Source organism: Staurois parvus, unplaced genomic scaffold (assembly GCF_062004578.1).
Source record: "Staurois parvus isolate SC_StPar_1 unplaced genomic scaffold, SC_StPar_1.0 ptg000457l, whole genome shotgun sequence".
Classification (NCBI taxonomy): Eukaryota; Metazoa; Chordata; class Amphibia; order Anura; family Ranidae; genus Staurois; species Staurois parvus.
Window position 1 is genome coordinate 1,071,169 of NW_028318253.1, and position 22,929 is coordinate 1,094,097.

Sequence of the window (22,929 nt, forward strand, 5' to 3'; positions counted from 1 at the left end):
CTTTTGGAGAGATTTCTGTATAACCCAATAATCAGCAGTAGTGATTACAAATTGAGCATTCCTTGGGACATTTCGGTTGTTTCTAACCTCCCTGGAGGGCAAAAAATGAGCAGCTTGACTAATGGAATTTAGAGAATCTCTGTGTGAAAAGGGATTTTCCTGGTTCTTTCTAAGGATAAAAGGATAGGATGCTGTATGTTAACAGCAAGCAGTTTTCACTTATAGCTAATTGTTTTTATTTAGTTTCAGAATGTTGGCCCAGTGGAAGGACAGAAGAACCAAGATCGTTTGCTCCCCTTGTTGGAAAGATATCCGAAGAACAATCCACTTCACAAAACACACAATCCACACTTATTGTGAATGAAATAGATGACCAAGACAACCATTGGAGGGAGAAAACCGTCCATCCAATGATCTCCAATGAACCAGTGTGTCAGACAGACAGTGGTTCAGTCGAATATAGTTTCCCGGCTGAACAAAGTTCACCAACATCACTGCCTCATATGGAAAAGACAAGAAACAGAGAAGAGGACATTGTGGAGCAAGCAGCGCAGGGTGCAAAAATTACTGGAACAGGAGAGAATGCTAGTGCACCACTGGTGCTCCATGGGGTTTCTTCAATGCCAAGCAACTTTAATAAACCTGAAAAAGGAGAGGCGGTAGCTTCCAGGCCTCACGGATGGTCTAATGTTGGCCATCAAAGCAAGACCATGGAGACAGGTAGAAGAAAAGATAATGAACCAGCAGAACAGCCAAACCAGAGGTTCTGGGGTCTCTTTCAGTGCTCTTTCTGCAATTTTGTTTTTCAAGATCTTTCTGAACTTCTTCAACACCAAGAAACTCACAATCAGGAGAAGTTCCAGGGCATTGGAAATGAAGTGTCCCGCCCTGATCCTCAACAACAACCTGTGTTGGAGTGGAGAAGATACCGCTGTATAGTGTGCGATAAGACTTTCTGCAAACAGTCCTCACTGGTTACACACTTACGTATACATACTGGTGAAAAACCATTTTCTTGTCATGTATGTAGGAGAAAATTTAATCAGCGCACAAGCCTCACTGTCCATTTACGCACCCATACAGGGGAGGCACCATTTCCTTGTAACAAGTGTAACAGAAGTTTTCGACAACAATCCAATCTCACCCACCACATGAAGAGTCATCAAAGAACTGAAGATATTGATGGATCTGAGTGGAGCGAAGAGAACACAGCTCCTGGTATCCCATTTATGTATCTGATATCTGAAGCAGATGACAGTAGCAATGAAGTATGGGGCAGCAAAGTTCCCTTTATTAAAAATGACAAGGGAGAAGAAACTGGCTCTTGTAAAAGGCCCTATGTTTGCGGCCATTGTTTCAAGCGATTTACGCATCAGTCCAACCTCCTGGTCCACCAACGCATTCATACAGGAGACCGATCTTACCGCTGCCAAGAATGTGGCAAACATTTCACTCGAAGGACCAGCTTAATGGTGCATCTTCGGGGCCATACAGGAGAGATGCCTTATTCCTGTGTACAGTGCGGAAAGAGTTTTCGCCAACAGTCGAACCTCCTCTACCATATGAAAAGTCATGTGATGCCAATTGAACCCAAAGTGGACACCTCTGCAGAACATGAACAGCCTGGCAAGCTCTCTGGGCAACTAATAGGGCCATCTGGACAGTATGTAGATCGAGAGAATGCACAGTTATTAAATACTAGTGGGGAGAGAGTTGATGAAAGCCAAGTGAGAGCCTTTCAGTGTACCCAGTGTGCTAAATGGTTCCCGAGTTCACACAGCCTTTTGCTGCACCAAAAACTTCATGTGGAACAATCTAGCACTGTCATGCATCGAAGAGAAATACAGGTCCCATGTCCTATTAATAGGAGCCTTCCACATACTTACACTGAAAATTTGCTGTTGCCTCGCCAAGAGCATGACAGCTATCCATCGCAACATTTCAAGCTATCTCCTCGAGCAGAAAGCAACTGTGTTGTGGGGACATTGAACAGTCTAGAATCCAACCTTATTCCTCAACCTGGACATAGTTCTGGTTTTCAGAGAGTCACAAGTCACAGTTCAGAGGGAACATCTGTTAAAGGGCCTTACCATGTTCTAGGAAGGGGAAGACCAAGGAAAGTAACCTTGCTAGGACAGGGCCATGGCCATGGCCATATGGGAGCATTCTTGGGTGGGAAAGCAGTACATAAGTGTTGGAAGTGCCCTCGTTATTTTAACAACAAGTCAAATTTAATTGTCCACTTACGTATTCACACTGGGGAGAAACCTTTTCAATGCTGGCTCTGCGAAAAGAGATTTAGACAGCAGTCAAATCTGATTCAGCACCTCAAAAATCATGAGGATGTTCTTGGAGACGATCTTATACCACGTCCAAGGAAAATCCTAAATAAGGAACATCCAAATGGAAAAAATGTTCAGGGTTTAAGTTTGCTTCAGCCCTCGGGCACGCCTCAGCCTCATTTGGGTTTCCTTCCTTTCGATAGAAGCCCCATGCATCACAACGGTCAGCTCTACGAGGCTCCTCAAACCATACACCTAGGTGATATAGCATCTAGTACAGAGTGTATATCTAACAGTTTAGACACCCCTAACTCGCCAACATCACCTGAAAGGACATACAAATGCAGCAGCTGCTTTAAAACATTTAACCACAAATCCAACCTTTTGGTCCATGAGCGTATCCACTCAGGAGATAAGACTTACCGTTGCTTGGAGTGCGGCAAGCACTTTAGCCAGCGCACCAGTCTGATGGTACATTTAAGAACTCATACAGGTGAGATGCCATACTCTTGCCTTCAGTGTCGAAGACGTTTCCGTCAGCAGTCTAACTTGCTTTATCATATAAAGACAAACACAGTTCAAGGGCAGCTAAATTGCACACCAGAGAACCTGCCAAGTTCGCCAATAATTCCTAGGTTAGAGCCAGTGGTTGAAGCTAGTATGAGCTCCAACATGGAGGCTTCCCCTGGGCCTCCACCTCCCTGGGTGCATTTAGAAGCCAGTCCTAAAAACGATACCACATCACTAGAAGTTGGAAAAGCCGAGTACCACTGTCCTGCTTGTGACAAAGTATTTACTCACCAATCAAACCTCTTAGTTCACCAGAGGATCCATTCCGGAGAGCGTACATACCACTGCCATGAGTGCAATCGCCAGTTTAGTCAGCGTACCAGCCTAATGATCCACTTGCGTACTCATACTGGCGAAATGCCTTATTCTTGCCAGTGTTGTGGAAAACGGTTTCGCCAGCAGTCAAACCTTTTGTACCATTTGAAAAGCCACGTAGGGCAGGGCATTTCCATAGACGCTAGTCAAACTGCAGAGTATGCAGTGCCGAGGGCAAGAGGCCGTCCCCGTAAAGCCGAATCAAGTGACACAGCAAGAGAAAAAGGAGTTGTACCCCGCGGCAAGCGTACGTACAAATGTACAGAGTGCCCCAGGCGCTATAACCTTATGTCTAATCTGGTTGCTCACCAGAAGTCACATGACCTACAGCCTTTGTACAGCTGCTTGGAATGTGGAGACAGTTTCCTGCATCAGGGTTACCTTTCTGTCCACAAGAAGCAGCACTCCAAGGTTAGCACTCCTCATCATGGAGTGCAGTTCTGCTGGAGACCAAACCATGAGTTAATGGATGCTCGAAGCCCAGGTACAGAGCCTGAGAGAAGTGCTGTATATACACAGCAGGAAAAGTAGCGACAAACAAAATCTGCCACACATATGGTAGGGCCAAACAGCGTGGCAAAAGAGCAATACTTGACCAGTAGTAGACCTTCCAAAATTGTGTTCCCGAAGATGCTACCTTAGGAAATGTGCTTTGTGCTTTTCAGGTAGTAACTGAACAATCCGGTTGACGTCACTGGTAGCCAACATGGGCTATATATATGTGTTCTATTAAGATGGTGATGAACAATATTACTGTAGAAAGAGTAAGAATTCTTGGAAAAGAGGTGGCCCAATACAGAAACTGTAAAGGACCACCTGTTATTTTTTATTTTTCAGTCTGTTGCCATGAATAGTTTGTGGCCCTAGTTATGCAGATAAGCTGAGCAAGACCTCAACCCAAAACCATTTTTTAGGTTTTGAGTGCACATTACCAATAACAGAAAATAAGTAGAGCGACGCTTCTGCCATCTTGGTTTTCAGCTGCAGCAATATGAAGCTTCTCTAATGATCAGGCAGGCCGCTACATGATTGTGTATCAAGCCCACTGATCTCAAAGCGCTTGAAACATTCTTCAGCTGTAGGAAGCTGTAGCACTGACACCAGCCGATCATGGGGGCAACTTCAGCACACTGTCGCTGAGAAATTGGGGCAGCAGAGGTTAAGTATCTTTACACATTCATGGATTCCATGTTTGGTTTGATATTTTTGAACATTGGGATGGAGTTTAAAATGGTGTTATAAAATGAGAAGCACTTTGGTGGTTTTTTAGCTCTTGCCTAAAGGAACGCCTGCACAGACTTGAAACAATGAGCATTTGGATGGCTGATGAACGTGTATGTAGCTTTTGTCCTTGATTTGGCAGCCATTTTGTATGCTGCCCCAACAAAGAATCCAGCCAGAGAACCAGTGATCAGCAAAATAAGGAAATTAATGACATTAGAATCTAGCAATATCGCTAGTTCCTAATCCATTAGACTTTGTACTGGATGGATGAACAATTGCCTCATGCCACACTATAGCTACATCAATGCTTCTGAGGTGCCCAACACAGTTTAAAGGGATTCTCTACTTTAAAAGTGAATCTGTACTTACTGAAGAGATCCCCATTCTGACACCACCCTTGTAAGTAATAACATCGATTATAGTGATCATAGAGATCCGTGATATCAGTATGGTTTGGCAGTAGTGTGAGGCATTATTGACAGGTGGTGTTCTAAGGGCAGTCCAAGAGTGCAGGTTGTAATCCAGGAAAACCCAGCCTGTGTGAGAAGCAAAGACTTCTCTGAATGGCGTTGCCTTTTGCAGGGGTCCAGTTTTATCCAAACTTGGAGGATTTCTTTAATCTTTGGCAACAGTTTCTGTAATTCCTAACGTCAACTGTTATATTGAGTCTATAGACTGAAAATGACTTCAAAGTGGTATTTATTTTTATAATACTCTGTGTTTGTTTATGCTAATGACCATATAACTATTTATTCTTTTGTGTGCATTTGTTACATTCTGTTTAGCATTCGTAGGATGAATCGGCAGCTCTGTCTTTTAACCTTTCACGTTGCCTTCACAACTTCATTTTTTTGGACTGCTAATGGTAGACCAAGGCCCTTCCAATACTATAGATCAACATTTGCATTTGAAAGAGGACTCCGGGCCTTGCACAAAATTCAGTTGTAAATAAATTTTCATAGCTTCAAAAAGTTCTGAGCTAGTAGCAGAATATGAACCCTATCTCAGATAACTTGGTGCTTGTCTGTTGCAGATAACACACTAGCCAATATTTCGCCTTCACTCCTCAACCCAATATTGACTGCTCCCATCATCCAGAAATTGTAGCATTGTAAATTCACCTATACTTGCTGGAAACTACATTGAAACCTTCAGCAAAGGCACTTTGCTCACAGTTTATTGAAAAAAGACGATGACCAAAAAAGTAAATTAAACAAATTCTCCTTATGCTAACAATATGTCCAGAATACTGGCAGTTTTTGGTTTTACCTGGAGTTCGTCTTTAAGTATCTGTTCCATGCCCACATGTGTTCCTACACATGTATGCATATACAGTATTTTAGTTAATCAGGCTGTTACTAAAGGTGAGTGTAGACATGATATTCTTCTCACCTTATCTGGCTCATTATGGTAGTCGTGGGAAACACCCCATGGTCAGGTGATCTCCGAAAGAAGGATCAATCTTCCAAAATGACTGTCCAGGGGTGTCTTCCCAGTGCCAGAAAGCCTGGCCAAAAAGATTCATCCTCATATCTGTTCTTCACCATATATAAAGTGGGGGCCAGGGGTGTCTGCCCAGTGCCGAAAGGCTTGGCCAAGATGATCCCTCCTGATTTCTGTTCTTTACCATAGGTATAAGGCAGGGGCCAGGGGTGTCTGCCCTGTGCCAGAAATCCTGACCAAAATGATCCCTCCTGATTTCTGTTCTTCACCATATATGAGGTGGGGACCAGGGGGTGTCTGCTCAGTGCCAGAAATCCTTACCAAAATGATCCCTCCTGATTTCTGTTCTTTACCATATATGAGGTGGGGGCAAAAGTGTCTACCCAGTGTTGAAAGGGAGCAAGGAGCGTTGGTCCAGTGCAGAAAGGCTTGGCCAAAATGGTCATACATGTTGGAAGGATGATGATGAGGTAGTAAACTTCCAGCCAACATCTCACATCTATGGGCAGGCCCCAGCCAAAATCTCACTTTTATGGGCAGACCAAGGTGTTTGGCCTTCAGTTTGTAATCTCACCTATATTGCTGCTTAATAAAAGTTAAAGGAAGCCTATTTAAAAAAAAAGGGAACTGCCGTTGCTGATCTGTTTTCTAAGGTGCAGACTCCCTTCCCTTTCTACTTCATGAGTCACTGGCCCAGGACACACATGCGCTTAGTGTTTTGTTGGAATAACTTACATGCATATACTTGTTGTGGGTCTGTGACCCACTATTAAAGATGGGAAGACCTGGAAACAAAAATAAAAAATTGGGGGAAAAATAGTTTTTTTTTCTCAAAGTGTTTTTGGGAAAATTATAAAAATACTAAAGGAGTGTGGAATATGTTCTTTTACAATGACAAATAATATACCTATGACATGGTATTCAAACTATATAACATGAAGACTTTATGTGAAGTCTTAAATTATTGCATGTTCTTTGCTGAACACAAGCAAATTCTGGAATACAATTCAAGTAACACTCAACATTTCCATCCAGTTCTAACAAGAGAAATATGCATTTCTGTCACTAGAGACACTGCAGGAAATAAGCTCCAGTTTAGTTTGCATGTGAGCTCCATCTTGTACCTCCTACAGTTGGGGGATTGTTGGGATACAGTAGATGATAGTTTCTGTACTCTCAGGTCTTAATTGACAGGTAAGAGGGTACATTTGTCTGACAAATTAGTTTAACTTTATAACCTTTAATTGATTCCTATTAATGTTCTCCACCACCACAGCATAATGTTTACCTATAGTCTGCTCAGTAAATTGGTTTTACTTTTCCTCCTCTCAGTAAAATGATGAGACCAATCTCTAGCTTTTGGAAACATTTCCACAGAGCAATTTCTGCTCAGAGCAAAGCTGCTTTGCAAATATTGTGAAAGAAATATTCTTTTCCAAATGCTACAAGGATGACAAAACACATCCATGCATGCCCTAAAGACATTTAAAATACTTCATGGAATGAAAAGATCAGGACCATAATGCAAGTGCAAGTAGCTTTTCCCTCCAGACTTCTCATTCCAGAGACCCTCTTTTTGCTATTTGTTGATCACCACAAGCTTTAAAAAAGCAAGTTTAGTTTTATTTTAAGCATATTACTTTTATAAACATTGCATTTCACATTCCCAAGCTTTCAGTTTGTAAAACTGCTGCACGCTGAATTTTTAAATTTTTCTAAACATTTCCATTTTTTCTGGAAAAAAAGTGGGAAATTTTTTTTTCCTATGGCTTAAAAATTTCCAGAAATCTTATACACTATAGACAGTGCCATGGAACCCGCACTTTCAAAGATAAGCCAGCAACTGCCATTTTGATAAGTCCCTTATAATACTCAACTGCGCAAATTTTAATTTTTTTTTTAAGTTTTAGATAGAGCAAGAAAATACTCGATTTTTGTATTTGGCTTTTAAGACTGAAGCTTAATTTGCTTATATTTTCTCCTCCCTGACACCCCCCCCCCCCCATCAACATGCTAATAAAATTATATAAAAAAAACCTTTCTGTTTTTATTACATACCTTAAGGTAGACCTCGTGAAGTCATCACTTGGTCTCTGTGCCCTTACGTAATGCCCACATATGATGCTGAGCCTCCATGATTGAAAGAACTGAAATCCAATGAATGAATGGTGTGGGTCAGGGATATTCTGGCTGAGGGGGGAGGGCTAGATAATGCTGGGCATCCTCCAGCCAGGAAATGTTACTTGGTGCAGCTTCTAATGCAAACTGTGAGAAGCTTTAGTAGACGGGGGAGCCTGTACAACTGTGGAAGACTGGAGTTCTTCTCTAATTCCTGCTTGGGACCCCATTGGGGAGATTTCCTTCTTCTTCTCTCTTCCTGTATTGCAATAATTGTAGAGTTGTAGATGAGCCACTAGAGGGAACTCTCAGTGGCTCATTGATATTGCTCTGCTTCCTGATTTGCAACTGCTGAGTTAAGACTTAAAGAATTTTTTTTATTTCTCTCTCTGACCTCCTTGGGGAGATTAGTCCTCACTTCTTGTCCCTAAGATTTGAGGACAAGAGTCTACATCTCTGTTGAAGAGATTTCTGATCACGTCCTGACAGGAAGTAAGGGGAAGTCTCCCCAACACCCAGATGACAGTAAAAACCTGACAGGGGCCTGAACCCTTTCCTGCTCTATCAAAAACTTAAATAAAAGGTTTAGGATAAACCTGGGCTTGTTTAAATCTTTCAAATCACTATGACGGCGGTCATGGAGGATAGATCTCTCTTTGTAAAGGGGTTGAGGAAAGAGTACCTGTAGTATTGGAACCCTTGTTTGGAAAATGAATATTAGTCCTCATGGTCACTGGATGTTTTTACAGCAGCTGGTTTTTCGGCTTTTGGAATTTTTTTTCTACAGCCAGTGAACTCCCCAGCATGTTCTCCTATGTGTCCATGCACACATGGACTTTAAGCGTTTTTGGGCTGGAAAAAAAATCCGGAACTAGTGGGTTTGTAGAGGAGTTTTTTTAACTGCAAAAATGCTCTAACGCTGGAAAACGCAGAAAAATGCGGCAAACCAGCGTTTTTTTGTTTTTTAAGCGAAAAGTTAATATTTTTTTGGTGTAAAAAAAATGCTAGCAAATACGGAAAAACGCAGCTAAATGCTAATGCAAAAACTCTGAAAAACGTGACTTTACACACCTAATGCTACCAACGTTTAACGCCCAGTGTGCATGGATCCATATAAGTATGGGCCTGCACTGTGCGTAGCGTGCATGCATTTCTCTGTATCTGTATCTGTATCTGAAATTATAAAATTAAGATAGAGCTGGCATTTCATGTATTGTATTTGTTAAAAACTACACGTGACTTTTGGTCCCCCCCCCCCCCCCCATAAATTCCTTAATCATTTTACTGTAAGATTCTGGTTGTTTGCAAAACTCCTCCTTCCCTTTTTCACACCAACTCTGTCTATGCTGAAGTTTTCAAGTCTAACATTAACTTACAGAAGGAATTAAAGGGTACGTTCACCTTTTCACGAAAAATTAAAAGGTGAACTAACTTCAAATATCCTGGCCACCCCTCTTTACTCCACTGCACCTAGCGCCCGTGATGCCCTGTGCTGCCGGCGTAGCGGTCAATTCACCATACAACCTAAAACAGCCCTGGAGTGAATATCCTTCATGATGTTTGCAATGGTGAGCATTCATTGGTCACGTGAGCTCCTTTCTTTTGGGACATCTTACCGGGGAAAGAAGCCTCAGATGTACTTCTCATTGGTCAGCATGGTTATGTGTGAAGTGTTTTTTTCTTCTGGGACACCTTATTGGAAGAAGCCGCCTAAGATGCATTTTTCATTGGTCAACACAGTCACATTGATGCGCTCACCAATAAGCATCTGCCATTGTGAAAATGATTATGGATACTCTCTCCGGGGCTGTGTATTGCAGTCTATGAATGCTACACTGACAATGCGGAGCATCACGACCACTATGTCCAGAAGGTTGTTGGAGTTCACCTTTTCATTTTCCATGAAAAGGCGAACGTACCCTCAAATAGCCATCAGGGGTATGCACACCAAGTGCATAGAAGCCAACTGTCCTGGATTTCCTGGGACAGTTCTGCGTCTAGGAGTAAGCTGTCCTCCATCATTAGGGGCAGGTCCGCCGGAAAGCTGACATGATCTGGGCAGGACCACCTAGAAAGTGTGTGATATAGGCAGGTCCACCCTGAAGGTGGGCATTTTAGGCATGGGGCAGTTTCCTTGGGAACTGGGACAAATATATTTGCACACATGCAAGTGACAGAGAAGCAGTGCAATACTAGAAGAGGAAATGGAGAATTTAAATGTGGTCACATGGTTTGCAGACCACAGGAATATGTTAGCATAAAGGCTGCCTTTGCTTACAAAATTGAGACAGAATTACAGCCGAGTGAGCAATTTTTTTATATTAAGACAGAAAAAAGCAAAAGTATAGTGGAAGCTATCAGAGATGGAAAAAATGCAAATATTCTGAAAATGGTTGTGTTGGCAGTGTTCCTGAAAATGTTTTACAGTGGTGGTATTATAGTATAAGAGCCAGTATGTGTACACCGCGCTATTTGCACCACAAGATTGAAGCAGTATTGTGCCAGTTTTAATGTGCGTTAATGCTGGAAATGTTTTCTCAAAAGAAAGATTTTTATATTTATACTTGGGACATTTAGATTCTCATAAAAAGTGTCAGAGGGGCTTTTTGCGTGTTTTGGTACACTGTATGGCCAAGCGGTTTTTGGACACTAGACCATCTCTCACTCATCTCACCTTGGGCATCCAATTCCAAAATCATAGATGTAATATGAAGTCGTCCCCCCCTCTGTGGCTGTAAAGGGGATCCACGTACACTGCCCAGGCCCCCTCACCCTTCACATATCATAAAAAAATGTACCCATAAAAAGTCATGTTTATACTTGCCTCACCCACTTCTTCCACTTCTGGTGCCTAGGACAGGATGACATCACACTCCTTCTGGCTAGATTTTGGGGAGTACTGAGCAGCTGAAATCTCGCAAGATGCTCTTTCAGTGGATTGGAGTGTCTTCTCTTGGGAATTCTCCTGCTCTGCATTTCTCATTCAGCCAATATAACATTTGTAAGGTCAGGTACTGATTTTGGGTATGAAAACCTGGCTTAAAGTTGGTGTTTAAATTCTTCCCAAAGCTGTTCAGTAGGTTTGTGGTCATGGCCCTGTGTAGGCCACCTGAATTCTCCACACCAAGCCCATCAAACCATGTCTTTATGAAGCTGGCTTTGTGCACAGGGGCACAGTCATGTTGCAACAGAAAAGGACCTTCCCCAAACTGCTGCCACAAGGTTGGAATCTCACATTGCCCTTGTATGCTGTAGCATTGACAATACCCTTCACTGGAAACATGTGAAGTCAATAATTTGGAAGGGTGTCCACATACTTTTGGCCATATGGTGATTCTTACCAAAGAACATGGAGTAGTAAGGATTATTTCTTAAGAAATTAAATGTATTTTAGGTGACCCCTCCCTTTCCATCTCATAATAACTCATTTAGGCATACCTTTTTTTTCTAGGTCTTCTAGAGAGCTCCTAAACAACCCCCTTCCCTTCGCATTGACCTAGGTTGAAATATCAGTGCTGATAACTGCATGTTAAAGTACTTTACTCCAGCCCTACTCTGACTCCTACATGATCTAGTGTCCCCATAACCCCATCTACCACATGCAAGCACTCTCCTGTACGAAACATACAAGGGCAGTTGACACAATGGGAGACAGACTAGCTTTTCATGTTAATGGACGTACCTGGTATATGTTGATGCCCACACACAAGGTGCAGCAAGAGGACTTGTGAGGTTTTAGTGACTTCTAATAGCCATAACATGCTTTAGCTTAGCGAAGGGTTTCTAAGCCATGTGTTGCACATGAGAAGGAGAAAAAAAGCTCAAAACTTGACCTTAAACTCGCAGTAGTTGACAATTCGTTGGCCCTGTATTGCACGAAGAGGAGAATGGTAGGCTGATGACATCAGTGTCTTTCCCAAATAGCCCCACTCCCTTTCCACCATGAACAAGCTCTACCAATGAAGTAGAAGAGGGGTTTTGGAGTAGGATTAGGGGACTCTGCAGCAGATTTACTGCCTCTGTAGGAGATTAGGTTTTTTGAGGGGGTTGGGAAGCATTGTGGGAGGTTGTGGGGCACTATGGAGAGCTGGAGGCTCTGCAGCAGGCTAGAGAGTACTGTGAGTGGTTAAGTGGCAAGTGAGTGGCGATTTGTAGTTGGCTGGAGGCCCAGAAGAGGGAGGCTGCAGCCTGATAGTGGGCACGAGTCGGTGAATGAGAACCACTGTTCTAGAGAGCTCGTAAACACACCCCTTCCCTTAGCATTGCCTCAGGATAGTACTGATAATTGCATGTAAGAGTTCTTCACTGCAGTGCTACACAGACTCTCATGGCATGGAGAAGGGGTTCTTAGCTATGGGTTCCATATGAGACTTTGATTAAAATAAAGTTATTTTGAACTTGGTACAATGCTTGCACTCAGTGATTGATGATTGGTGGACGCTGTATTGTATGGAGGGAAGGATGGCAGACAGATGACATCAGTCTCCTCCCCAATTACCCCTTCCCTCTTCCCATCAAGAACAAGCTTTGCCAATGTAGTAGAAAATCAGAGGGAAGTCTTTTAGGCCTACTTAGATAAGGCAGTAAAAAAAAAAGGTAACAACCAATGTTTCCTTTACCCCCTCTAGTAACTTGGATTCGTGTTGATCCCAGTTCCTGAGGATGGGAAGAGACAAAAATGTGTAGGCTAATTATTTTACAAAAGATAAACATTTGGAAATATCACTTGTTATATAAAATAGCATTGATATACAGTTGTGTCCAAAATTATTCAACCCCCAATGCTGTAAAGGGGTTTAGGGACTATAGTGTACATTTGGAATTGTATTCAGAATCAAATCCTACAAGGACGTTGTAACTACCCAAATGCAACTAAAATGACATCAATTGTTTATGTAATACAGTAGTAAATGGTTCTTATGTGGTTTCTTCATTGCCACAATTATTCAACCCCTTAAAGACTACCACTCTGAAGAACAGAGGTTCATACAGGTGCTTTCCATCAGGTATTGAAAACACCTGTGGATGTCACCGAGCAGCAATCAAGCATAATAAGCACCAATTAGGCAGCTTTAAAATGACTGTGATACTCAGCTCCTTCTAGACATTTACTGGTGTGGTTACAAACATGGTGAAGGCAAGAGAATGGTCCAGGAAGACAAGAGAAGAGGTGATTTCTCTTCACAGGAAGGGCAATGGCTATAAGAAGATTGCAAAGATGTTAAACATACCAAGAGACACCTTAGGAAGCATCATTCGCAAATTCAAGGCAAAGGGCACTGTTGAAACGCTACCTGGTCGTGGCAGAAAGAAGATGCTGACTTCGACTGCTGTGCGCTACCTGAAGCGTAGAGTGGAGAGAAGTCCCCGTGTGACTGCTGAGGAACTGAGAAAAGATTTGTCAGATGTGGGTACAGAAGTTTCAGCCCAGACAATAAGACGCACACTGCGTAATGAAGGCCTCCGTGCCAGAACTCCCAGGCGTACCCCCTTGCTGTCTCCAAAGAATAAGAAGAGTCGACTGCAGTATGCCAAAAGCCATGTGGACAAACCACAAAAGTTGTGGGATAGTGTTCTGTGGACTGATGAAACAAAATTAGAACTGTTTGGGCCCATGGATCAACGCTATGTTTGGAGGAGGAAGAACAAGGCCTATGATGAAAAGAACACCTTGCCTACTGTGAAGCATGGTGGAGGGTCAATCATGCTTTGGGGCTGTTTTGCTTCTGCAGGTACAGGGAAGCTTCAGCGTGTGCAAGGTACCATGAATTCTCTTCAGTACCAGGAGATATTGGATGGAAACGTGATGCAGTCCGTCACACACCTGAGGCTTGGGAGACGTTGGACCTTTCAACAGGACAATGATCCCAAGCATACCTCCAAGTCCACTAGAGCATGGTTGCAGAGGAAAGGCTGGAACATTTTGGAGTGGCCATCGCAGTCACCAGACTTAAATCCGATTGAGAACCTCTGGTGGGACTTAAAGAAAGCAGTTGCAGTGCGCAAGCCTAAGAATGTGACTGAACTGGAGGCCTTTGCCCATGAAGAATGGGCGAAGATACCCGTAGATCGCTGCAAGACACTTGTGTCAAGCTATGCTTCACGTTTAAAAGCTGTTATAACTGTAAAAGGATGCTGTACTAAGTACTAAGATTGAATGTCACTTGGGGGTTGAATAAAACTGATAATGCTGTGAGCACAGAAAAGACATTTGTGGTTATTTCATTATAACTGTTATGTTATATTTGTCTGACCTACAAGTGCCTCTTTAATGTAAATGTAAGCAAGATGACTGAATGATCAAAAGCAATGTCAAACTGGCCAAAACACTCAATTTCAGTGGGGGTTGAATAATTTTGGACACAACTGTATTAATGGATTACTACAAAAAATGTTCCCAAGGCCATCACAGACTACTTGGATGTTGTAAAAGACCTTTAGACATTAGTGACGTGGCAAGAAATTGTCACACATTGCTTGGATGTTACTAGACATTATAACAATTTGCTAACCAGAGACTGGCACGTGGTACCCAATGGAAAAAATGTAAAATAGTTTGTGTATCTCCTGAGAAGACAAAATTGAGGGGAATTGCCTCAATACGAGAAAGCTTGTTATGAGGTTTACCCAGCATGACTGCACACCAATAATCTCTCATGGTCAGTTCTTCAGGTTCTTAGACCAGCCTTTCTCAGCTAGGGTTTCTCCAAAGGTTGCTAGGGGTTCCTTGAGCTACGAAACCACTGACACCAATGGTGTTTTTGCTATCTCTAAGGAGACCATTCCTCTCACTGGCCACCTATGGAAAAACTAGTCTTCTACTGAGCAAAACATTAATACTCTATGAACTATACATTTAGTAATTATCATCCGGGGTTCCCTGAAAACTGAAAATCATTTCAAGGGTTCTTCAGCATTAAAAAGGTTGTCTTAGAGACTCAGAATGCACAGCCTATTTTCTCCTATACAAAGTCTAGTTTTTAAGAATTCAACCTGTAGTTGACCAGCAGAAAGCCCATGACAGGTCCATGCATATCTGCTCCTTAGATAGAGTCATGTAGCTGGGAGAACCAGTGGTCGGTATGTTTGGGGAGAGCACTGACCAATCTTCATGTTAAACATATAATTGAACATACAACTGTATTTTAGGTTCCTTTTGTAAATTAATTGATGTTTTAGAACACATTAAAGTGATACGAAGGGTTCAGATTTTTAAAAAAAATAACAAACATGTTATACTTACCTGCTCTGTACAATGGTTTTGCACAGATCTGCCCCAAGCCTCGTCTTCTCGAGTCTTCCACAGGTGCTTCTGGCTCCTCCCCCCTGCTGAATGCCCCCAGAGCAAGCTGCCGGGTCTTCTTTGTGTGTCTGTAAGACACACAGCAACCGCTCCCTCCTCACTGGATATGATTGACAGCAGCGGGAGCCATTGTCTCAGCCAAGAGGGAAAGACCCAGTAGAGCCTCTGCTCCCATACACATCACTTGATCAAGATCGGGCTCAGAAGTATTGGAGGGGGCTGAGATAGGAGCTGCACAAAGATGATTTTTTCCTTCATGCATAAAATGTATGAAGGCAAAATACCTTCAGGCTTTACAACCACTTTAATAAATCAGACCATTGTTCATTTTATAACACACTTTAGAACAGGCCCCTGGTGTAACAAAGCACTTAGTGATGTGTCTAAAGAAGTAGTGTTTCAGGTTGTGTTACTCTGGCATATTATACCTTTGGTTCTCCCTGATAGCTATAGTCAGTACAAACAGTTCCACTATCAAAGAAACTTGTGAATTCCAATCTTCTCTATTAGACTATAGTGCTTTCCTTGGGGACACATTGGGGTTGATTTACTAAAGGCAAAGAGGCTGTTCACTTTGCAAGGGAATTTTCCCTTGGCTTAGTGCGTAAGGTGAAGCTCTGCTGATTTCCTCTATCTAGTTACAGGCAATTAAAAATGTTTTTTTTCTTTCTGTACTTGATTGATATTCTGTGAAAGTGAATCTTAACCACATTCACAAAGCTAAGGGAAAATTCCCTTGCGAAGTGAACAACCGGTTTTCCTGTAAACCAACTCCATGGTGTCAAGTTTTTTTAACATTAGGTCCTCTGATGGATGTAGTAAACAATACAAGGAACAAAGTCCATAGCATCCAGTTACTGAAGCCAAACTTGTAGAATATATATTCTATTTTCATTGGCTGCTCTGGGTACTGTACTCTTGCTCCCATTCTGTTTTGTTGACTGAACCAGCAATATAAATTTAGCTCCGTGCAAGCAAATATTTCAGCAGCACATTTATAAATGGTTATACAAATATATGGGCTGACATAAAGCAGATTTTCTTCTTTAACGCAAACATTCTAAAATTTCAAGTTCAAAATTGTGTGTGCATGCATACCTTAGAACCGTCTTGTGACTTTTTACAGGTCTCCAGCTGCTTTGCAGGCATGGACCTAGATTTCTCTATGGCCTCCTAGCTTGATCTCTGTTGGTTGCACAGATCAGAGGGCATAGACTTCATACCTCTCTCTTAGTATGTCATTATGTGCCTATACTTGCATAAGGAGCAGAGCATATCATTGCACAGCAATCCTGCCCTGTGCTTTTCCTACTCATTTAGTAAGGGCTTGTTTACATGTACGGCCATCATTGCTGTCCCTCTGACAGCCCACCTTGTCATAACTGCATGCACAACATTTGACACATCAACCAATAATTTGTCTGGTCTATTATGCTAGGACAAGGGTCTCCAAACTTTCTAAATAAAGGGCCAGTTTACAGTTCTTCAGACTTTTAGGAGGCTGGACTGTTGCCAGTTGGAGAATAAAATGCCCTGGCATCAGTGGGAGTAAACAGTGCCTCAGGCTGGGTAGTCAGTGGGAACAGAACAGGTACATAGTGGTGGTGGTCAGCAGGAGGAGAAATAGTGCCCCATCATTGCTATTGGTGGGAGGAATAGTGCCGCGTCATTGCTTTCAGTAAAAGGAATAGTGCCCCATCATTGGTATTAGAGAGGGGAATAGTGCCTCATTATTGGTTTTAGTGGGAGGAATCCCCATCATTGGTATTAATGGGAGGAAGTGTCCCATCATTGGTATTAGTGGAAGAATGGTGCCCCATCATTGGTATTACTGGGAGGAAGTGTTCCATCATTGGTATTAGTGGGAAGAATGGTGCCCCGTCATTGGTATTACTGGGGGAAGTGTTCCATCATTGGTATTAGTGGGAAGAATGGTGCCCCGTCATTGGTATTAATGGGAGAAAGTGTTCCATCATTGGTATTAGTGGGAAGAATAGTGCCCCGTCATTGGTATTAATGGGAGGAAGTGTCCCATCATTGGTATTAGTGGGAAGAATGGTGCCCCGTCATTGGTATTACTGGGAGGAAGTGTTCCATCATTGGTATTAGTGGGAAGAATGGTGCCCCGTCATTGCTATTAATGGGAGGAAGTGTGCCATCATTGGTATTAGTGGGAAGAATAGTGCCCCATCATTGGTTTTTACGGGAGGAAGTGTTCCATCATTGGTATTAGTGGGAAGAATGGTGCCCCATCATTGGTATTACTGGGAGGAAGTGTTCCATCATTGGTATTAGTGGAAAGAATGGTGCCCCATCATTGGTATTACTAGGAGGAAGTGTTCCATGATTGGTAATAGTGGGAAGAATGGTGCCCCATTGTTGGTATAAATGATTAATGGGAGGAATTGTGCCCCATCATTGATAGTAATGGGAGGAATAGTGCCCCATCATTGATGTCAGTGGGAGAAATAGTGTCCTAGGGCCAGATAAGGACAAGCAAAGGGCCTCATCCAAACCACGGGCCAGTTTGGAGACCACTGTGCTAGAAAATGAAAGTTAAGACCTGCTTGATTGCTGTGAGTTAGTGTTTTTTTTCTTGTGTGCTGAATACCAAGAAAATTGGGATTAAGGTACACTGTTTCAGTCATATTGCAAACAAATATTTTTTTCCTATTATAAAATGTAACTGTATACAACCTTGGTATTAAGGTAATTAATCGTGTTCAGTAAGCAGCACCAGCCAAGGAAAGAAGCCAGGACTTACTTATGAAAGTCTTCAGGAGGAACTGTGCTTGTTGACTTGAGAAGCCAGTCTCTTGGGATGGTAAAATAGGATAATCTAATTTGGAGTTGGTGCGTCAATTAAGAGCTTGTGGTACCAATGACATGAATTGGCTGTACATGCAGGTGGATAATCCATGAAGGCGTAGTAGATGAGATAATCCTCAGCTGGATATAGCAACTATTTTAATGTCTGTGCACATGGTTTGGAATCCTCAGCCAACTAACCTTCAGCAGAATATTGGCTTTGTTATATCTTCACTTTTCCTTAACTTGCAGTAGAGGTGTTTGGGCATTTGTCTCCTTTCCATGTATGGTTTGCATGTGAACATTTGACAGTTGGGGAAAATTAATTCTTCAGTTGCTTGTGCCTACACCTCCAAACACTTTGTAAATTCTGTGGCCATGTCTACTAAAGGGAAGGCTTGCAGAGCTATAACTAGAGTACCATATCAGCCATTAATGTAAATGTTTGTTAGGTATTCAACTTTCGGAAAAAACAGACAGTATACCCAAGTGTCACCCCCACCCCTTCCTCTGTCCATGAATGGGTGGTAGGCTCCTACTATTAAACCCCACTAGATATTTTTAACAGCTCTGTAAAACAGCTTGTAGGTGACCACCCTGCTCCATACCACAATGGAGCCCTTCTTTGCAAACCGGATGCTTTATATTGTACTAGCAAAACCCATCCTCAGCTTCAGTGTGGTAGGCTCAGGTGAAAGTGCTCAATCTTCGTTGCACATATATCAGCTGCAATCTCAGAAATTTGGGTTGAACTAGTAAGGAGTGGCAGAGACACAAACATACACATGACCTTCATTTAACTACTGCAGTAAATATGGTTGGGCCTATCCACAAAGAAAAAACAGTTACAGAGCTTGGGCTTATTCACTATGGCAGAGGCATTGTGCAACTTGTAGCTACCAATTAGAAATTCTCACATACTGATCTTACTTTGCTGAAATCTGATTGGTCAATACAGATAACAACCTCTTGCCCTGCTTTATTGAAAAAACACAAGCATGTTTGTCAAAATGGAGTCAGTTATTTTTCAAAATCACTGATGGCCTCCCATCAAAAGGAGGTTCACTAGCAACCGTACATAAATCTCTGTCCTCAGGGTGAAAAGTGTAGTGTCTATATGTATTCTGCAATAAACTGATCTTAGCCTTGTAGAGACCCTTTCACTATACATTCTCCTTAAACCTAGCAAGCCGTGCTTTTGTAAAATAATGTATATTGTGTTTTTCCATTTTGCCTATTTACTCTCGTGACAAACTGTTGTTTCACTCTCCTTACTTCCTGGTCTTCCATGGACTTTGAATTGTGACCGTAGCGTTGGGAAAACCTATTTTCCAGAACAGGACTTCACCTCGGTTCACATAGTTGCAGGCTTGTTTGCCAAAATCAGCCCACCTGACCACATTTCCTTTTCAGACAAATATGATGGATTTGAAAAAAAAAGTATAAAGTGATTATTTAGGGCAGACCTATGGCTCTACCACTTAGTCTGACCATAACAAGACTCATCAGAAGAGAACTATTGCAATACTGAGTGACCATAAGAAGCCTCATCAGAAGAGGACTATTGCAATACTGAGTGACCATAAGAAGCCTCATCAGAAGAGGACTATTGCAATACTGAGTGACCATAAGAAGCCTCATCAGAAGAGGACTATTGCAATACTGAGTGACCATAAGAAGCCTCATCAGAAGAGGACTATTGCAATACACCAGATCCAACTGGTGTACAAACTTCAAAGTGGAATAATATTAATGATGTAAAGTCCAGGATTAACACGTCAGGTGCTTGAATTGGAATTGCAGTTTCCTCCTTAACAAAGCCAACACTGATTTTTATAACACACACAGACCTCATATTCATAGGATTGGTGGCCACTTTGGGAGTCCCTTTGACAGCACGGTTCAGAAACTCTCTCAGACCCAGGTAGTGGCAGCTGTTTGAACACTGTACAAAATGACATGATGGAATGTCCTCTTAACCAACTTCCACCGAGTTACCAACAACCATGGAAAAATAGAACTCATGGCACTGCCTATTGATGACCAACTGTTCCTTAAGAAAGTTGAGGATTGAGAAGAATGGTTAGGAAGGAACTGAACTCTGGAAAAGTTCATATTATTGCAGTTGGGGTGGAAACCTACCACCAATGGACTAAAACTGTTTAGAGACTTCAATGTTCTGTCTCACTCAGCCAAGCTTCCAGATGTATTCTGATGTAACACTTCTAGGCTCTTTTGTAACAGCCTCCTGTAGTATGCTCTTGTTAGGTTAATTCTCCATGTGATATTACTAACATTGCATTAACTAAAGAGAATAAAAAAAATATTTGAGTAAAGCGACGCTTGGCTAGTTGTATCTGAACCATTGCTAAAGGTACCCATAGATTGTAGAGGGCAGGTTAATGAACAGGTAAGATCCAATCACCTACAGGCAGCACTGTAAACTATCAGGTGCATAAACTCAGAAAATCAGGTAATGTGTTTTATGTCTCTTGGTCTTTACTATCCACTTCATCTCTGGAATTTTACCCCCTTAACGACCAGGCCATTTTTTTGCTATTCGGCACTGCGCTACTTTAACTGGCAATGGCATGGTCATGCAAAACTACCCAAATGAAATTTATATACTTTTTTTCACAGAAATAGAGCTTTCTTTTGGTGTTATTTGATCACCACCGGGTTTATTTTTTATTATATGAACAAAAAGACTGAAATTTTTTTTTTTACTTTCTGCTATAAAATATATTCAATTAAAAACAAACAATCTAATTTCTTCATAAATTTAGGCCAAAATGTATTCTACATGTCGTAAGTGTATATTAAGTTTGCCTGAAAGATTTAGCATCCACAAATGATGGTATATATACTGGAATTTTTATTTATCTTTGTATACTAGTAAGGGCGGCGATCAGCAAATTATTGTGGGACTGTGATAGTGTGGCGGGAAATCTGACACTTTGTGGGAACTGACTTAACTGCCACTAATACAGTGATCAGTGCTAATAATATACACTGTCACTGTACTAATGACACTGGCTGGGAAGTGGTTAACATCTGGGGGCAATCAAGGGGTTAAATGTGTGCCCAACAAGTATAATATATACTGTTTTTATACTACAGATCGATTTGTTTCTTTTCCGTTTCGCCATTGGGATTCATTCTGAGTGGCACTCTACCTATCCCACCATCATGGGTGCACTGTCAAAAAAGTTCAGGTCTGAGTTCTGGACCACGAAGGTGCGTGCCAGCCAATTCACCCTGAATGGCCTGCCTAACACAGTGCACATTAATGTGTGCAAAAATGCGCATGGTTTACTGCGCTGCACCCCCTAGGTTAGGTGTGAACCTAGCCTTAGGCAATCTAAGCTGGTGTAGCCTATAAATAGGAATAGCTATATTTTGCGTCTCTTTAATTTTCAAAGCTTAAAGTGGTTGTAAACCCTCACATATACCCAGTGAAGTGACTGGCCTCAGGTGGAACACAGAGATGAAACAGATCCTACAGAAGTTACTAAACCCAGGACCCTGCATTCACTATATCTGGTCTCCCTCAGTACACAGAACATGGAAATGCAATTAGTTTAGTAAATATAAACTGCTAAATACCTTTTCTCATCAGCAGTCAGAGCAGTATTGTGACTTCTATCAGTGTCAAGCAGAGGACTGGTTAAAGCTTGTAGGAGAATTTTTCATTATCCCCTATGAGGCTGCAGGACCTCTGACCTTCTGTCTGGACAGTGCTGACTGGCCCTGTACTGATCACATGCACTCTCCCAAGGGAAGAAAAAAAAAAACTAGCAATACACACCAAACTGAGCATGTGCAGCTTACCCCAAGGCTCTGTTCTATCAGGACCGTGGAAGAAGGGGAGGATCAGAGAACATAGGATTAAACATCCTTTTTACACAATGCAGAAAATTGACCCCTTAGGTTCCACAGTGAGTATAACAAGCATGCAATACTGCATATATAGACTGATTTTATTGTGGTTTAGTAACACTTTAACCCATTACGCCAGAAGTCTCCAAACTATGACCTGTGGGCCACGAGGCCCCCTGCAAGGTGTTATCCAGCTCACAGCTGATGTAGTCTCCACTTCTCCCCCCACCCCAACAGAAAGGGTAGGCTCTGACGTATAGGTGGACTGATAGGGACTTCGAAGTAGAAGGTTAACTCTGGTGGGGACGCTGAAGTGAGTGGGACTCTGATGGGGACCCTGATGTGAGTAGGGGGGGCTGTGGTGGAGAATCTAATATAAAGGGTAACTTATGTAAAGTGGGACACACTCTACTCAAGTGAATAAGACTTTGCCGCAACCTCGTGCAATGAATGTGGTAGTGCCAAGGTGGTATGGGCTTTTCAGAATTAAAGCGGAGTCCCACTCACACTGTTAAAAAATAAAAGTCAGCAGCTAAAAAAACTGCAGCTGCTGACTTTTAAAAAACAGCCACTCACCTGTCCCACGCTCCCACGGTGTCCTCCCCGCAGCCCGTTTCACCGGTCGTCCTGTGTACCGGCATCTTCAGTGTGGGAACCCGGATGTGACAGCTTGCGGCTTCACAGCCGGGTGCCCACTGTGCATGCGTGAGTAGCACTGCGCTTCCTGAATGGCCCCATCGTCTTCTGGGACCTGTCATGTGTCCCAGAAGACTACAGGGAGGGAGTGTAGGAGGACAACAACTTCCGCTTCCAATCACCTAGGCGATTGCAGCAGACATGGGAACGGGTACCTGTCAATTTCGGGTACCCACTCCCCAAAGGTGCCAATCCTTAAAGCAAAACTTCCCCTTTTGGGTGGAACTCCGCTTTAAAACGTAGCAAGAAGGCAACAAATTACGTCCAAGCCACCTGTCAACTGTTTCTCAA

At 42.4% G+C, this 22,929-nt stretch overlaps 1 protein-coding gene across 1 annotated transcript in view; it reads left to right on the forward strand.

Annotated features, from left to right (window-relative positions):
* LOC149452879 (uncharacterized) overlaps positions 1-20,399 on the forward strand; it is a 45,410-nt gene extending 25,011 nt beyond the window's left edge. Inside the window, exon 3 of the mRNA XM_089688867.1 lies at positions 244-20,399. Coding sequence (XP_089544993.1) covers positions 244-3,698 — 3,455 coding nt within the window. The 3' untranslated portion in view covers positions 3,699-20,399. The remainder of the gene's footprint in view (positions 1-243) is intronic.
* The last annotated feature ends 2,530 nt before the right edge of the window (positions 20,400-22,929 follow it).